Source organism: Quercus robur, chromosome 8, assembly GCF_932294415.1.
Source record: "Quercus robur chromosome 8, dhQueRobu3.1, whole genome shotgun sequence".
Classification (NCBI taxonomy): domain Eukaryota; kingdom Viridiplantae; phylum Streptophyta; class Magnoliopsida; order Fagales; family Fagaceae; genus Quercus; species Quercus robur.
The window spans coordinates 64,552,517-64,580,352 of NC_065541.1; the positions used below are offsets into that span (position 1 = coordinate 64,552,517).

At 37.5% G+C, this 27,836-nt stretch overlaps 1 protein-coding gene across 1 annotated transcript; it reads left to right on the forward strand.

Moving 5' to 3' along the window:
• The first annotated feature begins 21,394 nt into the window (after positions 1–21,394).
• LOC126697682 (putative receptor-like protein kinase At3g47110) lies at positions 21,395–26,248 on the forward strand. Its single transcript, XM_050394761.1, has 3 exons — positions 21,395–24,166; positions 25,113–25,589; positions 25,984–26,248. Exons 1-2 carry the CDS (start codon positions 21,469–21,471, stop codon positions 25,586–25,588), a joined length of 3,174 nt encoding a protein of 1,057 aa, XP_050250718.1. The 5' UTR covers positions 21,395–21,468; the 3' UTR covers position 25,589; positions 25,984–26,248.
• The last annotated feature ends 1,588 nt before the right edge of the window (positions 26,249–27,836 follow it).

Below are 27,836 nucleotides of genomic sequence, written 5' to 3' on the forward strand. Positions count from 1 at the left end.
CCACTTTGGTTATGTGTGTCTAGTGTCCGTCGTTTATAACCCCAGTCTACAACTATAAAGGTTAGACCCTTTTGTAGTTGTACTTTGGTTATGTAATATATTATAAACCCGGTTTAAAACACTAATATTATTATTTTCGTGTGTGTTCTAATAAGTATTATTGTTTACTAAAAAAAAAAGTGGACATCCTCTCTACTTTTCTTTTTCTTTTTTTTTTTTGAGAAATCCTCTCTACTTTTCTTTGTTATATGATTTCTGAATCTTCTTATGCCATTTGGGATATTACGAACATATTAAAATTATTAAGACAATTTGGTGTAAGCCTAATTTTACTACCAAAGTTTTAAGAATTCTAAAACTATTACATATATTAAAATTCTATTACCAACCGTTTATTATTATTTTTTATATAGATATTACAAACCATTTATAAATGTAAAAAAGTTTTATCTTACTTTAACCATCTATTATAGTTGATCTTTTTAAATAATAAAATTTAGATCATGCCGACTACCATGCTAACTATATGGTTTGGAAATTACAATGTGTTCATGTCATGTGGTGTTTCATAATTCATAACAAAGGAAATGAAAATTCAATTATCTTGACCAACTTTAGGGTATAGTTTTTGTAGATTTCCAAATTGAGGTTAGTGGTCTTGCAAATAATTGCTTAAGAAACAACATGGGGTGACAAAATTATTCACAACATTTACATTTATAGGTTCATTTGGTAATCTATTAATGTGAATCACATATAATACATTTGATGGGATAACTCACAAAAAATGTGGCACCCATCCAAATCCAAAAAAGTGACTGCTGGGTTTTAATAATTGTTTGGTACAGGTAATGGAGAGGGGTCAAACTGTGCTCTAAGGTAGAAAGTTGGAAAATAATAATCCACGTCTATGAGAGAGAGAGAGAGAGAGAGAGAGAGAGAGAGAGAGAGAGAGAGAGAGAGAGAGAGAGAGAGAGAGAGAGAGAGAGAGAGAGAGAGAGAGAGAGAGAGGTCATTTTTTTAAGAGAGAATCTGAGAGATAATAACAAATTTATAGAAAATTAGATGAGAAGAAAAAGAGTTAAAAGATATAGTAATCATTAATAAACATCAAATTATTATAGTCACGCTGATAAAAATATATTTGTATATAGTATATTTATAATGCAATTGCATAATATTTATGAAATTAAATAAAATTAAGAAAAAAAGATATCAACTTAAAAACACAAAATTAAATCACATAAACCCATAGCAGAGTTCTAAAGAACACAAAAGTTTATAATCAACCTAAAATAGAGATGCAAGATTTTTTTTTTTTTTTTAAATCTTCCAAAAAAAAAATTAAAAAAAAAATTGAGAGAGAGATGGATAAACTTTTTATCTAGGAATTGGGAAAGCTATGCATAGAATGTGAGAGAATTGCAAATTTATAGTAAAATTATGAGAATAGGAAGAACGAAAATAAAGGAAGATAAAATGTTAGGAAATAGTGATATTAAAGTAGATAGTAGTGAGGGTATGAAAATGTAAAAAGGGGGAGAAATGTTAGAAAGAGTGTAACCATAATTTGGGAATTAATAAGAAGTAAAAGAGAGAGAGAGAGAGAGAGAGGGATTGATTGATTGATTGATTATTTATTTTGGATTTGTCACTAGCGTAGACTGCCGTGCTAGAAGAAGAAAAAAAGACAGGTTACAATTCACAAAAGAAATTGAAGATGAGGCTAATACAAGGCCAAGGGAGACCATGATTTGAGTCATGAATAACATGGAAAAGCCGAACCTCAATGAAGTTTTGAGGAAAGAAACTCTTTTGAGACAGTGAAACTGGTCGTAATAAGGAACAAAAGAAAGATAGAAGTATAAAAATAAATAAATAAAATCTAATGTTATTTCAATTATACCATGTAATATTGTTCAGATAGTTGGATAAAAGATTCTCTTGCATGATTAATCTAGATTAGTTACTTTAATAAAACAAAAGCAATCCATTAATCACTTTGTGACCTCTACAAAGCCACTTTATCTGCATTTACCAAACAACTTTTCCTCACTATGATAATTCTTAACATCTTCCGCTAAGGGTCCGTATGGTTGGAGGAGTGAAAAAGTGGGAATATAGAAAATAAAGAGATGATAGAAAAGTGGGAGAATATAAAATATTTTAGTTTTTCCTTTTAGTGTTTGGTTTAGGGTGGAAAAGTGGAAGGATAGAAGTTTGTATATATTTACTTTTATGTCCCTACTAAATTAAAAAAAAAAAAAAAAAGTAACAAATTAGGAAAAAAGATGAAGGAAGGGGTGGACCCAAAAAAAGAAAAAACCGAATGAAATACGAAAAATAATAATAAAAAAAGAAAAACCGAATATATGAAAAAAAAAAAAAAAAAAAGACAAAAGTAGAAAATGAAATATATTATATATAAAAAAAAAAAAAAGTAACGGTTGAATAGAAAATGACCAAAAAAAAAAAAAAGCACCAAAGACAAAACCCAGTTTGCTTATCCATAAAAAAAAACAAAACAAAACCTAATTAACGTTGAGCAACAGCACAGATGCACAAGGGTGCTTTTGTCAATTTTTGTTCTCTCTAGTTTTCTTCCCAATTTGGGGAGAAAACATTTTGGTAGGCCCAGGGAGAGAATACCTGGAACCCACCACATTTTTTTCCTCTCCCCTTCCTAACTAAACACCCTCTAAAAAGTTTTCCCTTCTCATTTTTTCTCCAAAGTTTTTCATCCACTCTATTTCACCTTCAAACAAACACACCCTAAGGAGAGGTGACTCCATTGATGTCCCCTTCTTGTCCTATAGCAAATTGACCTGAAAAGAAAGTCCACATGATTCCTTCCTCGTCTGCATGGAAAAGCCAAACATCAATGAAGTTTTGAGGTAAGAAACTCATGCGAGGCAGTGAAACTGATTGTAATAAGGAATGAAAGAAAGTTAGGAATTAAAAAAAAAAAAAAAAAAAAAAAAAAAAAAAAAAATCTAATGTTATTTCAATTATACCATGTAATCATGTTCAGCTAGTTGGATGAAGATTCCCTTCCATGATTAATCTTGAATTTACTTTAATAAAACAAAAGCAATCCATTCACTTCGTGAACTCTACAAAGCCACTTTATCCAGCTTCACCAAACAACTTTATCCAGCGTCTTACGCGGTGCGATGACCTGAAAAGCAAGTCCACATGATCTCTTCCTCATCTATTTCCACGTATTATTATGCTACATTAATACCTTCACTCGCTTTTAGTTTTTGTACTTTCTTCCAAATGATCAGCATTTAGCAAGAACGGTTGCTTTGTGTTATTTTATTGCCCTCTGTGTTTTTATTTTTTCTTGTATGTTATTATGACTAACAGCCAATCAGCCCCAAAAAAAAAAAAAAAATCTCTACTTTGTTCCGTTTGGAATTGTACTCTTGGTTTTTTTTTTTTTTAAAGAGTTACACTCTTTTATTTTCCATTTCTTTTTTTATATTTTAAATTGTATTTTTGCTGAGTTTTATTAATTTTTTAGATACATTTATCAGTGTTTTTGATTGTATGGTAGAAAAAAATGGGTTTCAGAAAGTTTGTTTAAAACTAAAAGAATAATTTCCAAATTTTATATACTTTTTAATGATACACAATATTATAAATAACTTTTATTAAAATTTTAATATTTTCACTGTAAGGACTCAATTTGTAACGATCTCAAACTCGTATTGGGTTTGATCGCTAAAGGCCTAAACAATAAATTTGTAGAGCGTGGATGTAAAAGAACTAGATTAAATTCAAAAGAAAAGCGATTAAATCGAACGTTTCTAGATGGATTAACACAAATATTACGATTAATTTTCCTTGAAACAAGCTAAGTTCTTTATTTCATAAGATTCTCTTCCAGACGTCACTTGTTTAGAAGTTCCGATCCCCTCCCTCAATGCATTCTTTCATGTTATATACTGCCCTCTTGGTATCACCTTCACCACACACGTGTAGGCTGGATTCGGGGGATCCCTTCCTGTCTCATCTCACACTTCCTAGAACCTTCAACCAACAGCTGTAAGGCTGCTTCATCACTGTTCAGGCATCACTTCCACATTAATGCGGACAGAGAGTTGGTTGAGAGGCAATTAATGCGGAGATAGCAATCGTTAAAGATATTTGTTTATCTTTTCTTTCTTTCCCTTGGTCCCATGTCCCACCTTTAGTGGTAATGTAGCTCTGAAGTGTGTTTGTAACAATATGGCGTTCAGGTCGTCCTTGGACACACATTGCCGAGAAGAATTTTGTCCTCGGACGAATACTGGGCCCATCTCATGTGATATCTACTCCCCTTTTCATTTGGTTCCCCTTATAACCTCATATGGGCCTCCTTGGACGATTTAATGTCCTCGGATGAGCCACAGGCCTAGTTAACACAGTTTTAATAATTATTGATTAACCGGCCCCCACAATAGCCCCTCAAAATCTTGCTTTTCGACTCCTTGGGAAAGACTGATTTTGATGTCATAAGCCCATATCCTTTTACGTTTTAGGCATGCTCCTGACACTTCAGCGTCCCGAGCGTGGCAGCATTAAATTTTGGCGATGCCCCTGTCTCCCATGTTCAACGGTAAGATGTAAATCGAACGGTGGGAGGTCTGTCTTGTTTCGCGAGCGGGAACTTTCCCGCTCATAACTTCTGCATGACTATAAAGGATTTCTCAAATTAATTCTCTCTCTTACCTTCAGCGATCACACAATTCTAGAGCTCATACACTGAACCTGTCTTTCTCCTTTTTTGTCGTTTTCCTGGCATTTACAAATACTAAAATCTTGTCCGAGGACCCTCTTTCAAACCTGTAAGTTCTCTTAAAACCTTTACAACTTTCATCTTAAACTCGTTAGTTTCTCTACTAGACCCTTTAGGAAAATGGGGAAAAAGGAGGGTAAGTTTTGATGTTTGGTTGAGTCCGAGGAAGGTATGAGAAACTTCCGCGCTAAGTATAGGATTCCCTTAACAGTGGGTATGAGGTACGCAGCCCAAGGGGAATGGGCTGGCGCTAGAAGAACAGAGGAAGTGGTTATTCCCATGATTGCCTTCATAGAAGGTGGGATGACCATCCCCATGGGTAAGATTACTAGGAGCTACCTTAGGTTCTTTAGGTTATCCCCAACACAATGTGTCCCAAACATGTTTAGGGTCCTGGGAAGTTTGGAAGCCTTGAATGAGAGGATGGACCTAAACCTGACCCATCATGACGTGAATTGGGTGTACAACCTCAACCATTTGAAGGGGCAGGGATATTATCTCAAGTCGAGGTATCCCGCTGTGAGGCTAATTCAGTGCCTTCCCACTTCAAACAAGAACCTGAAGGAGGATTTCCTTATCTTTTCTGGGGAATGGCATGATGGTCTGCCATGCCCCATGGTGGAAGGAGAACCAGGTGGGAATGCAGTCATAGATTCCACAACGTTTGGTTTATACATACATGTTTTCCCCCTTTTTTTTGTCTTGAGTCTCAGTATTCTTATCTCTAATGACGCTCCATTTTAATGATTTTGCATATAGACGTTTTACCAAGCCCAAACTTAGTTTAGTCAACAAAGCAAGTTTGGACAAGGTATTGAAAGCCGAGATATACGTGAACGAAGCCGACAGCCAACTCTGGGTAGCCCATTTAATCCTCAGCTATACCCCCCTCTCTTTCGCTTTCCAAGCATCGAAGTGCGTGATCAAAGCTCGCGATCCTCGACTTCACCGCATTAACGTTGCTTACCAGGGGTTCCTCGTTCTAGAAGGTGTTCCACTTCCTAAGGACACCTCCCACACTAGGCCCCTTTTTGTTGCTGCTATCTCAACAGAAGCCTCTTCATCCCAGCCTGCCCTCAGGGAAGAAGAAGTAGAAGAGAAAGAGGAAGAAAAAGAAGAAGAGGAAGAAGAGGAAGAAGTTGTAGAACTCTCAGACTCCTCGGACGAATTTGGGATTTCTGATCAGCCTGTACGCTCCGAGGAAGACCTTGACGAGATGGGAATACAAAGGAAGCCCCAAAGAAGTCTAATGGAGCTGATTAAGAATCAGCCTGGGAAGAATGCGCCGGGAAAATCAATGCAATCCCAGATTCCTTCTCTTCCCACCAGGTCTCCTCCTTCTGCTCCTCATCAACCTTCTCATCAATCTCCCCAGCCAGTCAGAGCTGATGCTGTCAAGTTAAAAATGCGCAGGGAGCAGAAAGGGAAGGATGTGGTGGAGGCTAGTAAGTCCCGTTCGACCTGTGAGGAGGATGCCTAACGAGTTGCAAAGCAGCAAAAAACTAGCCACCCTACTCAGTGAGGCCAGGAGAGATCTGACATCCAACTTCCTGAGCCACAAGCATGGTTGCTAGCACCCATGCACGGTGGGGAGCCCCTACGAGATGATGCATCTATTAGGGACTTCAACGGTGGCGTTGGGTGTCACATTGCCTCGGCTATAGAGGAGGCTTTGTTACTCCCCAGAGACATGGCCGAAATAAAGAATGCGAGGAAGAATGAACTCATCCTCAATAATAAAAGATATTTGGGCATGGTATACTGCTAACTCTTTTCCTTTTCTTTTTGTGATCATTACTCACTGATGTGTACTTTTTACTGACTATAGTGTTAATCTTTTCCTTTTAGGTTATCCAAAATACTTTTAAGCTGGATGAGATGCTCAATAATTGCTACAGTCAGCTAGACGATGAAAGGAAGAAATGTGCGTTGGCTGTACAGACTTTGACCATATCCGAGCAAGACTTGGCTGCTGCGAAAAAGAAAATACTTGCTGTGGAGCAAGCTCGCAAGAGCGCTGACTCGGCCTTGGAAGGCTTCCAAAAGCAAGCCGAGGACCAGGGAAAGCGCTTGCGTGAAGCAAATGTAGAATTAAAGGCTGCCTGCGAGCAAGTTGCAGTCCTTAAGAAGCACTTGGAGGAAACCCAAAAGCTGAGGGAGCAGGCTGAAAAGTCCAGGGAGGAAGCTGAGAGAGCAAAGGCCGAGGCCGAACAGGCAACGAATGAGGCCGAATAGAAAGGCTATGAAATCGGTGTGGCTGAGACGGAGGAGACGCTAAGGGCAGAGGTGCCAATGGTGTGTCGCATCTACTGCGCCCAAACTTGGGATGAAGCCTTTAACCGAGCTGGGGTTGAAGCTTCATCCGAGTTAAGGAAGGCAGAGAATGTGTTCTACCCCACAGCAATCCGCACTTCAACTCCTCCATCCAGTCAAGCTGCAGACACTTCCTCAACCATTAATCCTAATAAAGAGGTTTTGCCTCTAAGTCATCCTCCTCCTGGCCAACCAGAACCAGCTAAAGAGTATAATGCCCTTTTAGAAGCCTCATTGGACCAGACTGCAGCAACTTCTGAGGCAGAGGTGGCCTCTCAAGGCTTTCAACAGGACTTAGCTTCCACAGTCATGCCAGCTGAGGGAGCTACTAAGGATAAAGAGGAAGTCACTACTTCAAAGGAGGATAAATCAGCCAGCCAAGCTCCCAAGCTCCAAATTAAGTTGAAAAAATAGGACTTATTTTGTAATTTGATTAGGATTTTTGTAAGGATATTTATGTTTATTTGCTTATTGTTGTTGCCGTTTTATTTTATTTTTGTACTTGTTTACTGTGTTATCTTAATTTGAAAGGATTCATTTTGACTATCTTTCGTTTGCAAGAGAAAAAATAACTTATAAACATTAACAATTGGCAATCAAAAATGGGTGATAAACATTAATACTATGAGGTCTTAGGGAGACATTTTGGATACATATGTATTCCTTCTAATAAATTGAAACTTAAGGGAATGTTCAAAAGTTGGATAAAGTTGGGTCTAAAGTACTTCAGTTATACCCTAGATGATGTTCATAGGCTTAGTGGGGTTTATATCTTCAATAGGTAATTAGACATCCTGTGATCTTAGGACGATATTTGAGAGTTTGTTATCCTGGAATGTACAAGCCCAAGTGGCCCAAGCATTTTAACAGCAAGAGGTTGTATTGGTTTCTAAGGAACCCACTTAGTGACCCAATAGATTTCACAGGGTACTAATTCCTACTAAGTTTGTGGTCTGAGGACCTGACATAACATAATTTCTATTTAATACTTCACAAGATGCCATAGGGTATTAATTTCCACAAAGTTTGTAGTCCGAGGACCTGACATAACTTAGTTTCTATTTAATACTTCAATAGATGTCATAGGGTATTAATTTCCACTAAGTTTATGGTCCGAGAACCTGACATAACTTAGTTTTTGTTTAATACTTCAATAGATGTCATAGGGCATTAATTTCCACTAAGTTTGTGGTCCGAGGACCTGATATAACTTAGTTTCTGTTTAATACTTCAGTAGATGTTATAGGGCATTAATTTCCACTAAGTTTGTGGTCCGAGGACCTGACATAATTTAGTTTCTATTTAATACTTCAGTAAATATCATAGGGTATTAATTTTCACTAAGTTTGTGGTCCGAGGACCTGACATAACTTAGTTTCTGTTTAATACTTCACAAGATGCCATAGGGTATTAATTTCCACTAAGTTCGTGGTCCGAGGACCTGACATAACTTAGTTTCTGTTTAATACTTCAGTAAATATCATAGAGTATTAATTTCCACTAAGTTTGTGGTCTGAGAACCTGACATAACTTAGTTTCTATTTAATACTTCAATAGATGTCATTAGATGTGGAAACACAAGATGCATGATCAGCATAAATTAAAAGAAAACCTAAACTCAATTATTTTCATTAATAATAATACCTCTTGAGATTATTTACATTCCAAGGATGGAGTACAACTTTTTCATCTAGGTCTTCCAGATAATAGGCTCTGATTCCGGCTACTGAAGTAATCCGATAAGGCCCTTCCCAATTAGGCCCCAATTTTCCCCAAGCTGGATTCTTGGTGGTTCCCAGAACTTTTCTCAGCACCAAATCTCCTACGACTAACGGTCTCAGCTTCACATTAATATCATAGTCTTGCTTGAGTTTATGTTGGTAGTAAGCCAATTGGACCATTGCATTCTCCCTTCGCTCTTCGATCAAATCTAAACTTTTTTCCAACATTCCATCGTTATTGTCCGAGAAAAATGTACTAGTCCTTAACGTTGGGAATCCAGTTTCCAGAGGGATGACGGCCTCGGCTCCATAGGTCATGGAAAAAGGAGTCTCTCCTGTTGATCGTCGAGGCGTTGTTCGATAGGTCCAAAGAACATGTGGCAATTCCTCCACCCATTTTCCTTTTGCATCATCCAGCCTCTTCTTAAGTCCACTGACTATTACTTTATTAACAGCTTCAGCTTGCCCATTCCCTTGAAGATAGGCCGGAGTGGAATATCTATTCTTTATACCTAAGTCTGAACAGTATTGCCTGAAGGCCTTACTATCAAATTGAAGGCCGTTATCCGAGACAAGAGTGCGCGGAGTTCCAAATTACGTGACAATATTCTTCCAGATAAACCTCTTAACATCTACATCTCTGATGTTAGCCAAAGGTTTAGCTTCAACCCATTTAGTGAAATAATCCATGCCAACCAGCAGATACTTTTTGTTTCCTAAGGCTTTAGGAAAAGGGCCGACAATATCCAGTCCCCATTGAGCAAAAGGCCAAGGGCTGGACAGAGGGTTAAGAATTCCTCCAGTCTGGTGGATGTTTGGAGTGAACCTTTGACACTAGTCACATTTTCTAACATACTCCTGCGCTTCCTTCTGCATATTTGGCCACCAATATCCTTGAGTAATGGCCCGGTGTGAAAGGGACCTTCCCCCTGTATGACTTCTACAAATGCCTTCATGCAGCTCCTCTAGGAGTGACTCTGACATCTCGGGATGTACACAAAGTAGGTACAGCCCAGAGAAGGACCGTTTGTATAACTTTTTGTCCTCAGATAACCAAAACCGAGGAGCTTTCCTCTGTATTTTCTCAGCTTCTATTTTCTCTTTGGGCAAGATGTCACTTTCGAGGAATTTCAATATGGGATCCATCCAACTCGGCGCTAGATTAACTTGATGAACCTGGCAAACGTCATTTTCTAGTGGGGTGGGGGTATACAAATCTTCGACGATTATCACTCTAGGAAAACTTCGCGTTAAAGAGGTGGCAAGTGTTGCCAGGGAGTCGGCATGAGTATTCTCACCTCAGGGGATATGCGACAAGTCAAAAAATTCAAATTTCATTTGCATACGCCTAACTTGACTCAAATACCCCTGCATTCTTGGATCTCGAGCTTCTAGTTCTCCTTTCACTTGGCCGACTACCAATCTTGAATCCGAGAATAATTATGCTACCTTTCCACCCATTTTCTAGACCATACTCATTCCCATCAATAAAACTTCGTATTCTGCTTCGTTGTTAGTAGCTAAGAATCTCAACCTCAGGGACTTCTCAATGATGATATCTTCAAGGGATATCAAAACTAGCCCCAATCTTACCCCCCATTGGTTTACTGCTCCGTCCACATATACTCTCCAGGAGGGACCGCCTTGTGTGGAGATCAGACCAACCGATTTTTCATCAATGTCATTTTGCTTCATGTTAGCTTCTTCTGGGCACTCGGCGAACTCAGCTACCAAATCGGCAAGGACTTGGTATTTCACAGAGGTGCGAGGCATATACTTGATGTTGAAAGCACCTAGGATTGTGCCCCACTTAGCAATTCTCCCAATGTAATCTGCACTTCTAAGTATGGACTTGAGAGGTAACTGAGTCAAGATAACCATAGTATAGGCTTGAAAGTAATGTGGAAGTTTGCGTGTTGCATGGACCACTGCCAAGAGGGCCTTTTCCAATGATAAGTATCTCACCTCGGCTTCATGAAGGGACTCACTTACGTAATAAACTGGTCTTTGGACGCCGCTGTCCTCTCGTATTAAGACAAAACTAACTGCATGAGGGGCAACTGCCAGATAAGCAAACAGCACCTCATCCACCTCAGGACTAGACATGATAGGCAGTCTAGACAAGTACTCCTTCAACTGCTGAAATACCACAGCACACTCCTCAGTCCATTCAAATCCTTTCCATTTATGCAGTAGAAGGAAAAAGGGACGACACCTCTCGGCCGATCTGGAGATAAATCGGTTCAAAACAGTAGTCATTCCAGTCAGTTTCTGCACCTCTTTTGGATTCCGAGGTGCTTGTAAATCATTGATGGCCTTAATCTGATCTGGGTTCACTTCAATTCCTCTATGAGTCACCATGTATCCCAAGAACCTTTCGGAGCCTACACCAAAGGAACACTTTGAAGTATTCAGATGTAGCTTATGCTTTCTCAGTATTCCAACGATGTTCAAAAGATCTTCCACATGCTCGGACACCACTTTACTCTTCACTACCATATCATCGATATAGACTTCAATACTTCTACCCAATTGTGGTTCGAACATTTTAGTCATCATCCGTTGGTAGGTAGATCTTGCATTTTTCAAACCAAAGGGCATTACTTTGTAATGATAGTTTCTAATAGGGGTGACAAAAGCAGTCTTCTCTTGATCGTCTAATGCTAGCAGTATTTGGTGATATCCTTGGAAGGCATCCAAGAAACTCATCCTAGGATGACCAACGGTTGCATCTACCAACTGGTCTATCCTCGTCATGGGAAATGGATCCTTGGGACAAGCCTTATTGAGGTTCATGAAGTCCACGCACACTCACCACTTTCCTGTCTTCTTCTTTACCACCATCGTATTGGCCAACCATTGAGGATAAAAACTTTCTTTGATAGCCCCAGCCTGCTTGAGCTTGACCACCTCACTTCTGACAGCTTCGGCGTGCTCTTTTGATGGTCGCCGAGGTGGCTGTCTTTTGGGAATAATGGAAAGATTCACGTTAAGTCAATGACAAATGAAATTCAAATCTACACTTGGGGCTTCATATAGGCTCTATGCGAACACATATACATTTGCTCTAAAGAATTCCAGCAATCTCTCCTTCTCTTGCAAAGGCAGTTTAGCCCCAACCTGGAAGAATCTTTCCGGATCATCAACAACAATTACCCTCTCCAAATCTTCACACTTTACCTCGTCAGTTGGTCCATCTAAGGGTAATGCTGGGGGTTTTAATTGCTATAATCCATTATCGGCAGTAGCCGAGGTCTCTGCCTCTAGCCGATGTTGTATAGCCGCTACCAAGCATTGCCGAACTGCAACTTGGCTTCCTACTATCTCCAATACTTGGCCCCCAGATGGGTATTTCACTTTCTGATGTAAAGTAGATGAGACTGCTCCCAGGGTATGAAGCCAAGGTCTGCCCATAATAGCCGTGTATGGAGAGAAAACATCTACAACAATGAAGTCCACATCCACCACATCCATATTGGTTTGCACAAATAGTCTGATCTGTCCTTTTGGAACGACTATTCTTCCCTCAAAGCTCACCAGAGGGGAATTGTAGGCTGCTAAGTCCTCAGGTTTCAAACCTAGCCCTTTATACAAATCTGGGTACATTATATCAACAACGCTACCTTGATCAATCATAACCCTTTTTACATCGTACCCACCAATTCTTAGTGTGACCACCAGAGCATCATTATGGGGCTGTATGGTTCCAACCTTATCCTCATCCAAAAAGCCCAAAATCAGGGGGACGTCCACCCTGGCTCTCTTTGACTCTTGGCAATGATCCTTGGCAAAGATCCAGTCCTCCCTGGGGCGGCAAAGATGACGTTTATTGTGCCAAGGGGGAGTCTTGAAGAAGCGTCCCCACGCATCTCTGAGCCTGCCTGGCCTCCCCTACCGCTGGAATGATGCAAGAGTTGCTTCAATTTCCCCTCTCAGACCAGTTGCTTCAAATAGTCCCATAAATTCCTGCAATCTTCCGTCATGTGCCCATGATCCTGATGATAGTGGCAATATAGGTTCGGGTTGCGTCTCTTAGGCTCTCCTGCCATCTTGTTTGGCCATTTAAAAAAGGGCTCATTCTTTATCTTCTCCAATACCTGCTGCACCGGCTCCCGAAACATTGCATTAACCACCTGGGTATCAGCAGAACTTGATTGCCCAACGAAGTCTTTCCGAGGTCGGTTACTATTGTAACGATCCGACCTGAAATCCCTCCTCTCCTAAAGGATTACCTTAGCCTTTCCTTTTCCCTGAAATTGGTCTTCTTTTACTCTTCTGTACTTATCAATCCTATCCATCAATTGGTGTACACTAGTAACAGGTTTACCAGTTAGAGATTTCCTTAAATCATGTTCGGCTGGAAGGCCAGCCTTGAAAGTACTTATGGCCACATCATCATGCTCTCCCTCTATTTCATTAAACATTTCCCAATATCTATCTGAATAAGTTTTGAGAGTCTCGCCCTCTCGCATGGACATAGACAGCAAGGATCCCAAAGGCCAAGGAACCCTACTGCAAGTGATAAATCGAGCGCCAAAAGCTTGGGTAAGTTTTTTGAAGGACTCAATAGAGTTGGCCCTTAAACCGTTAAACCATCTTATCGCCACTGAACCCAAACTTGATGGAAAGACCTTGCACATTAGGGCCTTATCCCTGGAGTAGATAGCCATCTTTTGGCTAAAATGGCTAACGTGTTCTACTGGATCTGACCAGCCATCATACAGGGTGAATGTAGGCTGGTGGAATTGCCGAGGAAGAATTGCATCTTCTATATTCCTTGTGAAGGGTTATTTGGAGACTTGGCTTAACGCTTTGTTCATGGCGTTGTTCCCCAAGCCCCTGCTAGGCGGGCTTTTATACCTCTGTCGATGGCTGTGTTCCTCTTCATAGGAGAAAGTCTCACTAGGCGGAGTTCTGGATCTCCGCCTATAACTAGCTCCATCCATCTCCTCGGATGATGGTTCGGAGCAAGGTGGGGAACGTTCCCTCCGAGCATGGCGCAACTTTCTTTTCAACTCGTCAATCTCACGTTGCAGGTTCCTGTCATTTTTTGCATGGGAAACATGACTATTCCCACGAGAGCGACTTTTGGTGGTATGAGTTGTGCGCACACTTCCCTCACGACCTTTTCTCCATTCGAGACTCCGGTGCAGATTACTATGCTGGAAGCCTCTTGACTTTGCTTGGTGTAGGTTGGCATCTACTTGATGTGGTCCTGCTGCGTAGTGATGTGAACCTGCTTCCTCCATCATGAACGTTGAACCGGATTCCTTTTAATCTAAATCAAGTTCTTCCCATAGACGGCGCCAATTGTAAGGACTCAATTTGTAACGATCCCAAACTCGTATTGGGTTTGATCGCTAAAGGCCCAAACAATAAATTTGTAAAGCGTGGATGTAAAAGAACTAGATTAAATTCAAAAGAAAAGCGATTAAATCGAACGTTTCTAGATGGATTAACACAAATATTACGATTAATTTTCCTTGAAACAAGCTAAGTTCTTTATTTCATAAGATTCTCTTCCAGACGTCACTTGTTTAGAAGTTTCGATCCCCTCCCTCAATGCATTCTTTCATGTTATATACTGCCCTCTTGGTGTCACCTTCACCACACACGTGTAGGCTAGATTTGGGGGATCCCTTCCTGTCCCATCTCACACTTCCTAGAACCTTCAACCAGCAATTGTAAGGTTGCTTCATCACTGTTCAGGCATCACTTCCACATTAATGCGGCCAGAGAGTTGGTTGAGAGGCAATTAATGTGGAGGCAGTAGTTGTTAAAGATATTTGTTTATCTTTTCTTTCTTTCCCTTGGTCCCATGTCCCACATTTAGTGGTAATATAGCTCTGAAGTGTGTTTGTAACAATATGACATTCAGGTCATCCTCGAACACGCATTGCCGAGAAGAATTTTGTCCTCGGACGAATACTGAGCCCATCTCATGTGATATCTACTCTCCTTTTCATTTGGTTCCCCTTATAACCTCATATGGGCCTCCTCAGACGATTTAATATCCTCAGATGGGCCACAGGCCCAGTTAACACAGTTTTAATAATTATTGATTAACCGGCCCCCACATTCACTATCTTACCTTTTGAATTCTTGAGAAAAATTGAATTGGTTTGATTTTGGTACGACATAAATTAAATATGCTACATTTGAGATTGTCCCTATAATAAATAAAAATATTATTATAAATTACATTACTATTTATTAAATTGGTCTAAATTGAAGAAAATAAGGTTAATAAGACCACTCTAAAAATTTATCACTCACAATGCGTGAGGTCCGCGACTAATATTAATGAGCACAAGTACTTACTTTTAGCTTTCAAGATTGGCCTTGCTTGTTCATTGGAATCACCAAAAGAAAGAATGAGTATGTAAGATGTCACTAGGGAGTTGCATCACATAAAAAATGCTTTTCTTGGTATTGGAATTCATCGAAACGACCAAGGTACCACAACATATTTCCCTACAGTCATACTAAAGTTTAGCCAATAACAGAACCCATGGAGTGACTAAAGACTGACCTAGTAGCATACAGGCCTTAAATTTCACACATTTCAATTCCCAAATAATTCTTTCAAACCACAATCAAAACACTTTCTTAGGTACATAATGTGCCAGTACAGATGTTTAGACAATAATAGATTACAAAGTGTTTTTATTTATTCAATCATGGAATTTTGTTACCATATGGCAAACATAACTAAGTACTACTTCTGCAGGATCATGAATTTAGAAGAAATCAAATTGTGAGTGATCAACAAGTTTATGATAATGTAGTTTCAATTTAAACATGAATTAAGGATATAATAAAGTAACAAACAGAGCGGAAATTTAAAAAAATTTGTAGTGTCAAACACGGTGGAAAAGGGTCATGATTAAAAGTTCATCGAATGTGGAAAAGGCTCATGATTAAAAGTTCATCGCGCGAGGTTCTCATATTTGGACGGCCTTTCGGCATGGAATAAAGTTGTTAAGTGAGGGCATGCGCTGGATTGTAGGGGACGATCAGGACATCCGACTTTGGCAAGATTCTTGGCTTCCTTGTGGCACCCTTCGGAGGTATGTGGAAGGTCCGCTCCCCTGTCGTGCAGAAGACCACAGAGTCAGCTCCTTGCGAGCAAATCACTCTTGGACCTTTGTATCTCTCTCCTTCCCTCTCCCTTCTCAGCTTGAACAACTTATCCAGGGCATCCCTGTGGCTCAGCTTACTAGGCTTTCTGATACGTTTCTTTGGCCCCACAATAATGGGATTTGTTCCGTTAAATCTGCAACAAAATTCCTCTACCACACACAACATGTGCCTTGGGATAAACCGACCTGGAACTGGATTTGGGCATCCCAAGCCTAAAGAAGATTTAGTTCTTTCTCTGGAAGGCCATGAGAAACCGTTTACCCACCAATCATTTCTTAGCCATTACTCACCGCCACCCTAATGGCCAATGCCCTCGATGCCATTCCTTGGAAATGACCATTCACATATTAAGGGACTGTCCCTGGTCAAAGGAGGTCTAGACCCAATCCCCGGGCTTTTACCCCTGACTTTCTTCCAAATGCCTTTACAAGCTTGGCTCCGTAGCAACGCAACTGAGGATGCAGTTATTTTGCCCAATCAGCTTCCGTGGCAAATTTATTTTCCTTTCCTTTGCTGGAATTTATGGTTAGCAAGAAATGATCGCATCTTCAACGCTCAATCCCGCTCCCAACATGCCATTGTCCATGCCTCGGTGAATGCGGCTACGGAATATTATTACCTGGCGGGTCTTGTGTACCTCAGCCAAGCCAAAATCCCTCATTTTGTTAGATGGCAGGTCCCCCCTGACCCTTTCATTAAACTCAACACTGACGGTAGTGCGATAGGAAATCCGGGTGTGGTAGGGGCTGGGGGCCTTTTGAGGGACGGCTCAGGCACGTGGATATCTAGCTTCTCCCTCCATTTGGGTCTTGCTTCAAATAACATAGTAGAGTTGGCTGCAGTTCGGCAAGGTTTGAAACTAGCTTGGGATATGGGATTTAAATCTATACATCTTAAACTTGACTCTATGACTGTGCTAAATTGGTTAATTGAGAAAACTGCTAATTTTCCTACTAATATAATGCCTTTAATTCTTGATTGCAGGAACCTCTTAGATCGGGATTGGGAGGTGCGAGTGCTTCACGTATATCGTGAAGCTAATGCTTGTGTAGATGCCTTGGCGAAGCGGGGAACTCACCAACATCATGCTTTGTCTATTTATAGCTCCTGTCCCAGTTTTGTTTATGTGTATTATATAAGGGATATGGCAGGCCTTGGGACTAATAGACTATGTGCCCAACGGTCAACTGTTGACGATGTATGAACTAGTTTATTATAAATAAGACCCCCGTTTCCATCCAAAAAAAAAAAAAAAGTTCATCGAATGTGGAAAAGGCAACGTAACATACAGGGCAGATAAATTTAATATCTTGTGAAGTGTCAAACACAGTTGAAAATTATTTGCTCCTAATTATATAGGTGTAGTTTGGATTCAGCTTATTCCAAGTCCACGTTTTACTGTAGCGCGTTTTGCTTTCTTTTTTTTTTTTTGGTTCAGCCCACAATTGTTGACCATTCAACTATGAACAGTATTTCTGTGCACTGTTCACGGGTCCAACAAATTACATTTTTCAACAACTTTTTCATTAAAAATGGGTCCCACATCACTATTCACACATTTAAAAAATATTTTGTTACAGTATTTTCAATTTTCAATTTTCAATTTCAGCAAAATAAGTTATATTCAAACAAACCCATAATATAACCACCCCACCATCCAAATTGTCATGTTGATATAATGAGGCATTGAAAATGGGAACAAAACTACCCCACCATCCGGATTTTCACGTTGACATGACTAGACAATGAGAATGGATACAAAACCACCCCACCATCCAACTTGTCATTTTTATATCGTTAAGGATATAGTGGTCATTTCAATTTGTTGATATAAATATATATATATATATATATATATGTGTGTGTGTGTGTGTATATATGCTGTAAGTGAGCCAACATTCCACTAGTTTTTTTTTTGGTCAACAGAGGAAATATCATTAAACTTAGGAATTAATAAGTCTATTACCAGGGCCGGCTCAATGGTATAAGCTATTGATGCCCACAATTGTTGACCATTCAACTATGAACAGTATTTCTGTGCACTGTTCACGGGTCCAACAAATTACATTTTTCAACAACTTTTTCATTAAAAATGGGTCCCACATCACTATTCACACATTTAAAAAATATTTTGCTACAGTATTTTCAATTTTCAATTTTCAATTTCAGCAAAATAAGTTCTATTCAAACAAACCCATAATATAACCACCCCACCATCCAAATTGTCATGTTGATATAATGAGGCATTGAAAATGGGAACAAAACTACCCCACCATCCCGATTTTCACGTTGACATGACTAGACAATGAGAATGCATACAAAACCACCCCACCATCCAACTTGTCATTTTTATATCGTTAAGGATATAGTGGTCATTTCAATTTGTTGATATAAATATATATATATATATATATATATGTGTGTGTGTATATATGCTGTAAGTGAGCCAACATTCCACTAGTTTTTTTTTGGTCAACAGAGGAAATATCATTAAACTTAGGAATTAATAAGTCTATTACCAGGGCCGGCTCAATGGTATAAGCTATTGATGCGGCTGCCTAAGGCCTCAAGTGAAAAAAGGCCCCTAAATTTTAACCAATAGTATTAATTAAGACAAAATATTAATCAATAAATAAAATAATATTTTCTTATCAAATGAAAAACAAATCAAAAAGAGAAAAAATTATTATGTCCACAACATTTTCCACAACATTTTTACAAAAAATCTTAATAGCAGATTGTTAAAGGTTGTTATTGACAGCAAAAAAATAATTTTAGTGATAGGTTCAACTAGAAAACAAGAAGCAACTTAACACCTAAGATTTATCATGAAAAATCTTCTGAATGTAGCACTTCTAAAAGAAAAAAGAAAAGAAAAGAAAAAAAGCAATTCACAAAAAAATTCACAACCTTTTTCACAATAGTCAAGTTAGCAAACTTTTATTAGTTTTCAACTAGATTCACTACTAACATCACTTTTTTACTCACTACTATCAATCTGCCACATTAACAAATGTAAAAAGTTTTGTCAAATTTTTTTGTGTTTATAAACTTTAAAAAAAAAAAAATTATATGTGGTTCATGTTAATTAATAGTAATTTTATATATGAAACAAGATAACCAATTTTTGTCTTAGGCCCCCAAATGCATCAAGCCGCCCTTGTCTATTATAACATAAACAAGCTTTATCAGCCGCTAAAATATTTTTCACCACAGGCGGCGGATACAAAAAGATAACAAGATTAAAATAAATAAATAAATCTAATGTTATTTCAAATGCAAAAGCAATCCATTCACTTTGTGACCTCTACAAAGCCACTTTATCTGCATTTAGTCATTTACCCAACAACTTTTCCTCACTATGATAATTTCTCAGCATCTTCCACTAAAGGAGAGGTGACTCCATCGATGTCCCCTTCTTATCCTTCAGCGAATTGACCTGAAAAGAAAGTCCACATGATTCCTTCCTCATCTTCTTCACTTATGCTACATGGAAAAGCCAAACATCAATGAAGTTTTGAGGAAAGAAACTCATGCGAGGCAGTGAAACTGATTGTAATAGGGAATGAAAGAAAGTTAGGAATAAAAAATTAAAAAAAAATCTAATGTTATTTCAATTACTCCATGTAATCATGTTCAGCTAGTTGGATAAAGATTCCCTTCCATGATTAATCTTGAATTTACTTTAATAAAACAAAAGCAACCCGTTCACTTTGTGACCTCTACAAAGCCACTTTATTTACCTTCACCAAACAACTTTACCCAGCGTCTTCCGCAGTGCAGGTCAAAGTCCACATGATTTCTTCCTCATCTATTTCCACGTGTTATTATGCTACATTAATACCTTCACTCGCATCAAGTTTTTGTACTTTCTTCCAAAAGATTAGCATTTAGCAAGAACGGTTGCTTCGTGTTATTTTATTGCCCTCTGTGTTTTTATTTTTTCTTGTATGTTATTATGACTAATAGCCAATCAGCCAAAAAAAAAAAAAGTCTAATTTGTTCCGTTTGGAAATGTACTCTTGGTTTTTTTTTTTTTTTTTATAATATTTAAGGAAAAAGAGTTACACTCTTTTATTTTCAATTTCTTTTTTTATATTTTAAATTGTATTTTTGCTGAGTTTTATTAATTTTTTAGATACATTTCTTGGTGTTTAAGATTGTATGGTAGAAAAAATTGGGTTTTAGAAAGTTTGTTTAAAACTAAAAGAATAATTTCCAAATTTTATATATTTTTCAATGATACACAATATTATAGATAAATTTTATTAAAAAAATAATATTTTCATTAGCTTACCTTTTGAATTCTTGAGAAAAATTGTATTGGTTTGATTTTGGTACGACATAAATTAAATATGCTACATTTGTGATTGTCCCTATAATAAATAAAAATATTATTATGAATTACATTACTATTTATTAAATTAGTCCAAATTGAAGAAAAAAACGGTTAATAAGACCACTCTAAAAATTTATCACGCACAACATGAGAGGTCCGTGACTAATATTAATAAGCACAAATACTTACTTTCAGTTTGCAAGATTGGCCTTGCTTGTTCATTGGAATCACCAAAAGAAAGAATGAGTATGTAAGATGTCACCGGGGAGTTGCATCACATAAAAAAATGCTTTTCTTGGTATTGGAATTCAAGGAAACGACCAAGGTACCACATCAAATTTCCCTGCAGTCATACTGAAGTTTAGCCAATAATAGATAACCCATGGAGTGACATAAGACTGATCACCTAGTAGCATACAGGCCTTAAATTTCACACATTTCAATTCCCAAATAATTCTTTCAAACCACAATCACAACACTTTTTTAGGTACATAATGTGCTAGTACAGACATTTAGACAATAATAGATTACAGAGTGTTTTTATTTATTCAATCATGGAATTTTGTTACCATATGGCAAACATAACTAAGTACTACTTCTGCAGGATCATGAATTTAGAAGAAATCAAATTATGAGTGATCAACAAGTTTATGACAATGTAGTTTCAATTTAAACATGAATTAAGGATATTATAAAGTAACAAACAGAGCGGAAATTTAAAAAAAATTTGTAGTGTCAAACACGGTGGGAAAGGGTCATGATTAAAAGTTCATCGAATGTGGAGAATGTGGAAAAGGAAACGTAACATACAGGGCAGGTAAATTTAATATCTTGTGAAGTGCCAAACACAGTTGAAAATTATTTGCTCCAAATTATATAATATAACCACCCCACTATCCAAATTGTCATTTTGATATAATGAGGCATTGAAAATGGGAACAAAACTACCCCACCATCCGGATTTTCACGTTGACATGACTAGACAATGAGAATGAATACAAAACCACCCCACCATCCAACTTGTCATTTTTATATCGTTAAGGATATAGTGGTCATTTCAATTTGTTGATATATATATGTATATATGCTGTAAGTGAGCCAACATTCCACTAGTTTGCCTATACAACACCAAATATATCACCAGCTTCCTTTATCCTTCTCCAAACCAAATGACGCTTTACCAAACCAATTTGTGTGCATCCTCGTCTTATTCCATGTACCTTCATCTCATGATTCCTCTCTTTCTCATTTGCCTACTCTGCTTGCAACCCACCATTACTGCCACTGCTCCAACAAACGAGACTGATCGTTTCGCTTTGCTCAAATTCAAAGAATCTGTAGCTCAGGATCCCTATAACATATTGAGCTCATGGAATGACTCTATGCACTTCTGCAACTGGCTAGGAGTCAAATGCGGCCGTCGGCACCAAAGAGTCACAGTCTTAGACCTAGGAGGCCACAAGTTACGTGGAACTCTATCACCTTACATCGGCAACCTTAGCTTTCTTAGGTCCATCATCCTCCAGAATAATAGCTTCTATGGCGAAATTCCACAAGAAATAGGTCATTTGTTCCAATTGCAAGAGCTCTATCTTACCTATAACACATTGGAAGGGGAAATACCATCCAGCTTATCCAATTGTTCCAATCTCAGGTTCTTAGATCTTTATGGGAATAAGCTTAAAGGGAAGATTCCAACTAAGCTAGGCTCTTTAATGAAACTCAAATCTCTTCAGCTTGGCGCTAACAATTTGGTAGGAGGGATCCCACGTTCTCTAGGAAATCTTTCTTCACTCACAATGTTCGCTGTAGCGTACAATAATTTGGTGGGAAATATTTCAGACACCATAGGCCAATTAAATGGCTTAGTAATTTTCTCAATTTCGGCTAACAAATTGTCAGGTATGATCCCTTCCTCTCTTTACAATGTGTCGTCTCTCCAAATCTTTTCAGTTTCAGATAACCAACTTAATGGCACACTTCCAGCCAACATAGGCCTAAATCTTCCAAATCTCCAATCTTTCTATTTTGCTGGAAATGAGTTCTCTGGGCCAATCCCTACTACATTATGCAATGCAACTCAGCTTCAACAAATTGATTTAGCTGGCAATAAGTTTTTGGGATTAGTTCCAACAAATTTGGGAAATCTACTGAATCTTTTATTGCTTGATTTGAGGAACAATTATCTAGGAAAGAGCCTCCATTTCTTAGCATCATTGACAAACTGTAGTAGACTTCAAACATTGGATTTAGCTGGAAACCAATTTCATGGTGTTTTGCCCAATTCTGTATCAAACTTGTCAAATGAACTCATTGAATTATATTTTGGAAACAATGAAATATCTGGAAGTATTCCTGAATCATTAACGAATCTCGTTAACTTAATTATCTTGGGCTTAAATGAAAATCACTTCACAGGCGTCATTCCTACTGCTTTTGGGAAGTTTGAGAAGATGCAATCATTGGGTTTATTTGGAAATAGACTATCAGGAGAAATACCAGCCTCTATAGGCAACCTTACTCAGTTGTTCGAAATCTACTTAGATGATAACAGATTCGAAGGAACCATACCTCCAAGTTTAGAAAATTGCCAACATTTGCAAATCTTGTACATTTCACAAAATAACCTTAATGGATCCATACCTCTGCAGCTTAGTGGTACTTCTTTGTTATCACTATTAGAAGTCAATTTATCTCACAACTCATTCACGGGCAAACTACCATTTGAAGTAGGTAATTTGAAAAGTATCTACAAACTGGATATCTCATACAATAATTTGTCTGGTGAAATTCCTTTGTCTATAGGAAATTGTTTGGTCTTGGAACATCTTGAACTGCAAGGGAATTCCTTTCATGGAGCCATACCATCATCAATGGCTTCTTTGAAAGGTCTTCGACATTTAGATGTTTCACAAAATAACCTTTCAGGACCCATTCCAGAGGGTTTAGAGAAGCTGCTTTTCTTAGAAAATTTGAATCTTTCATTCAATAATTTTGAGGGTGAGGTACCAATGGAAGGGGTTTTCAAAAACATAAGTGTTGTATCATTGATTGGAAATACTAAACTTTGTGGTGGTATACCAAAATTGCAGTTGCCAAAATGCCCTGTAAATGTTATGAAACCAAGAAAATCCATTGGATTCAAACTAGCAATTGTAATTATTTCTATTGTTCCAATTTTCCTTATATTTTCATGTATTCTTCTTGTTTGGATGAAAAAATCAAAAAAGAAATCACCTTCAACGGTTCCAACAATGGACCTCCTCCAAAATGTTTCATATAAAGAACTCTATCAGGCAACTAGTGGATTTTCTCCAAGTAATTTAATTGGATCTGGCGGTTTTGGCTCTGTATATAAAGGACTTATTCATCCGAAAGAAAGGCCAATTGCTGTAAAGGTCCTTAATCTTCAACAAAAGGGTGCTTCCAAGAGCTTTATGGTTGAATGTAATGTCTTAAGAAATATCCGGCACAGAAATCTTGTTAAGATACTAACATGTTGCTCTAGCATGGATTACAGTGGGAATCAATTCAAAGCTCTAGTATTTGAATTCATGACAAATGGAAGCTTAGATTTTTGGCTTCATGAAGGGCTAGACAATGAAAACCAATCAAGGAACTTGAGCCTTCTTCAAAGATTAAATGTTGCAATTGATGTGGCTTCTGCAATAGATTATCTTCACAACCATTCTATGCAACCTATCATTCATTGTGATTTAAAACCAAGCAATGTTCTTCTTGACAATGACATGGTTGCTCATGTAAGCGATTTTGGTTTAGCAAGGCTCCTCCCAATCACCAATGATTCTTCTGGAAAGCAAACTAGTACAATTGGGATAAAAGGATCAATTGGTTACGTTGCTCCAGGTAATTTCTTTTGAATTCTTCTAGTTAAACCCTCAAAAACATCTTTACATGTATTGTATTATTTTATTTCAGAAAATTGCCTTCCTATAGAAGCACACTTAGCCACTCAATTTACAATTTTATTTTAATTGAAGAATTTAAAAGAAACAAAATCAGATTCTCAAAACAAAGAAAAAAAAGAGCAAACAAAAGCTTTAAGCATGTTTTAAGACTCGATAAATTTGATTAGTTGAGACATAGCTTTCTCCATTGACAAAGTATCTCATTTTTCAGGCATTTATTTCCCCAGCACAATATGTTTGTGATGATTGATGATGGCTTGTCAATTTATTATAGCAAATATGGTAGATCTGGTCTCAAAACAGTTTTGTGCTATAGTTGTGTGACATTAACTCATGTATCCTATACTGAAGAAGTTGTCAACAAACATTATTGAAGTAATGGTAACTAATAGGAACCATGATTTTTGTTGAACATGGGGCAGCCGATCGAGGCATTCGTAACTACGGAGTCCAGTCCAACTAGTCCATACCATTAACCACATTTTCCGTTCTACACATAAATCACAAATATTGTCTGCTTGTTATGAGTCTAATGTAGATTGTGATACTGATATGGAAGGAAGTGATTTTTTTTTTTTTTAATAAATTTGTCCCGCATGAAAAAGTTTACAAAATTTTTTGTAAAATAACAAAAATACAAACAGATGTTTGATAGATAGAATCTATGAACATATCGTATTAGAACATGCACACGCGTGCAAATTATCAATGCTTCTAACTTGGACGTTCGAAATGATGGCTTTTGTCTTCATGTTCTTCTTTAGGTTCAACATTTGTTTTGCTATTTTGGATATACAACGAAATGAAGTTGTACTTGCATTAAATTCCAAATATCATTGTATGAAACTAAAAATTTTCCCATACATGTCATAATTAAATTATAGAGTATGGCATGGGTGGTGAGGCATCAATAGAGGCGGACGTGTATAGCTATGGAATATTACTACTAGAGATGTTCTTAGGAAAGAGACCCACTGATGACATGTTTAAAGATGGTCTCAATCTCCACAATTTTGCTGAGATGGCACTGCCTGAAAAACTTGTTCAAATTGTGGATCCAATCCTTCTACCAAGAGAAGTTGATGAAGCTCCAACAGCAATAGTGGCAGCTAGAGAATATAATAATGGCAAGGAAATTCAAGTAGACGTGGAAGCTCAAGGTATTCCAAACTTGTGCGAAATGGATCCCAGTGTGCATAAATGCTTAGTATCAATCCTTGAAACTGGACTTGCTTGTTCAATGGAGTCACCAAAAGACAGAATGAAGATGAAGGAAGTTACCAAGGAACTTCATTTGATCAAAAATGCTTTTCTTGGTACTGCTATCCGCAAATGTGAATTTGGAAGAATCCAAGTTTAAGGTACTTCTCGATATTTCAAATTTTAATTTGCCTATATAATAAAATAATCAATGACAATCTTCTCCTAAAATGATCAAAGACGGTCCAAAATGGAATCAAGGACATCATTCTTTTTATATAAAAATATATATATATTCAAGGATGTCTTTTATTATTTTGATAAATGATCTTAATTGTGTAAATAGTTATATTTTTCGATTCTCATCATCAATCAAATGTTAGACTAAAATTTTTCACACTTTTAAATCCAAAACCTTACGAAAGGTTCTTTCATATTCAGTTTTTTGAAATGGTCTCATGCAAATGCAATAGTTGTTCTTGTTTCTACTTTCTTGGTTTTTCCTTAAGAGTCTAGGAAATAACGAATATAACTAACTTTGTACTTTGACTGCAGAGCATGAAACTATCAGAAGAGGTCACTGAAACTTCTTTCATGTCCGTATTGAGCATATAATATAGGTGTGCTAGTTCAATTTCCTTTGCCAAAATGTTTAAGGAATAATTTTCTTTTTTTTTCTTCTTAGGGATATGGTAGTTGTACTTGTGTATATATCGCCTCTTTTTTACAGTACAATCATATTGAACACTTCTACTACAGGTTCTAGTATAGTGTGTATGTATTTTGTTTTCTATTGAAAATCAATTCTGTAGTTGCACGATTTTCCTGGCCCAACTTATGTTGATTAGGCCCTGGCCCAAAGCGCAACCCACAATAATTATTTGTAGAGGATGGGTCAAAGAGCTTGGCCTCAGTCAACTTGTTTGGTTTTATGCATGGACAATATTGTTTGCCAAAAGAAAATAGAAACACCAGAATGGATCTTTTTCAAGCCTGGTTTTATTTCTTTTTTTGTTCCTGATACAACTCTCACGTCCCTTTCTTTGAGGGACTCTACTACATTATATATTTCTCTTCTTTTCATCTCAACCTTACACCTGTTAATCATCCAAGCATCCACTTGAGCACCTGTCCCATCAGACGCCCTCATCAGACCCTTTGTGAGTTGCAGAGGCCAAGGCGGTACTGTTCAGGAGTCTTTTCCTCATTAATGCGGCCAAGAGGGTGGTTAGGGTGCAATTAATGTGGTGGTAGCCTTCCATGAGATATTTTGGATTTAATTCATTTTATATGTTGGGAAAATGAGCTGAAATGGCTGGGGAAAGTTCCTCGTCTGGGCTTCGTGATGTCCGAGGAGGAGTTACTCCTCGGATAGGTTTCCTTGGCGCTATTGGGGTTGAGTAACGCTTCATATGAGGCTTCTCTTCGGACAGTACGCTCCTCGGACGGGCCTGAGTTTGGAATAGCCCATCATTTTTGGGCCGGGCCCCACAAATTCTATAACAAAAACTCTTTTGTATTGGGAATATCAACTATGATGCTTTTATTTGAATATTCATTAAAGATATGTCATGTATCCAAAATTCCTGAAATGTAGAGTTTTTTAATAATTTTTTACTTTATACTTTAATTTTAAAATCTCTAAAAAGGCTCTAAATATTTTTTTTTGTTTCATAATTCGATAATTACAATAATGAGGAATGGAGATTTGAAGGTTTTTCTCATAAAGGGAAGAAGACAAGTCATTGAACTATAAGGCACTTGACACCTTAAATATAACTAGTATGTAGCCCCGTGCTACCGCACAGGAATGGATATATTATTAATCATGAGTTTATTCATATTTAAAAGGCTCAGTTAAGTCTAAATTTATATTATTAACCAGAAAATTTCATTAACAAAACTTAGCAGTATATATATTTTACATAGAAAGATTAACCTTGGTGACAATGTTTATCCAAAAGATCCATTCACGCTTTTGAATCTTCAATCTCTATTGGTGATTGAAATTTTCGCAGCTTAAAAAATTTAAAATAAAAAAAAAAAAAAAATCCTCAGAGTTGTACTCATTTTGTAATATGATGCGCATTTGTGTGAAGAAAAAACCTCTGAAGTTCCATGGCTAATAAAAGAAATTCTCTCCAATCTCTTTTTATAGAGAAAGGGGTTTGTGCGTGTTTTTATACATCCTTCATAGTTGTATTATCACGAAACAGGTCCAATGGATTTAGATTGGTACTACCGATTCCCAAAGCATGAGTGTTTAATGTGTTATTAATTTCATCTCATTGGCTTCTGCACATGACAGCAAAATTAAAAATAATTAGATTGTACACGTGTATAGTAAAATTGGACTCCAATTTTAGATTCTAATTGAACAATTGGAATGATAATATATGATAGTAACA

Bases quoted from the DNA above. Each gene is read 5' to 3' on its own strand.
- LOC126697682 (XM_050394761.1), top strand. From the start codon at position 21,469: ATGACGCTTTACCAAACCAATTTGTGTGCATCCTCGTCTTATTCCATG. The intron at 24,167-25,112 runs GTAATTTCTTTT...ATTAAATTATAG, and splicing joins AATTGGTTACGTTGCTCCAG to AGTATGGCATGGGTGGTGAG.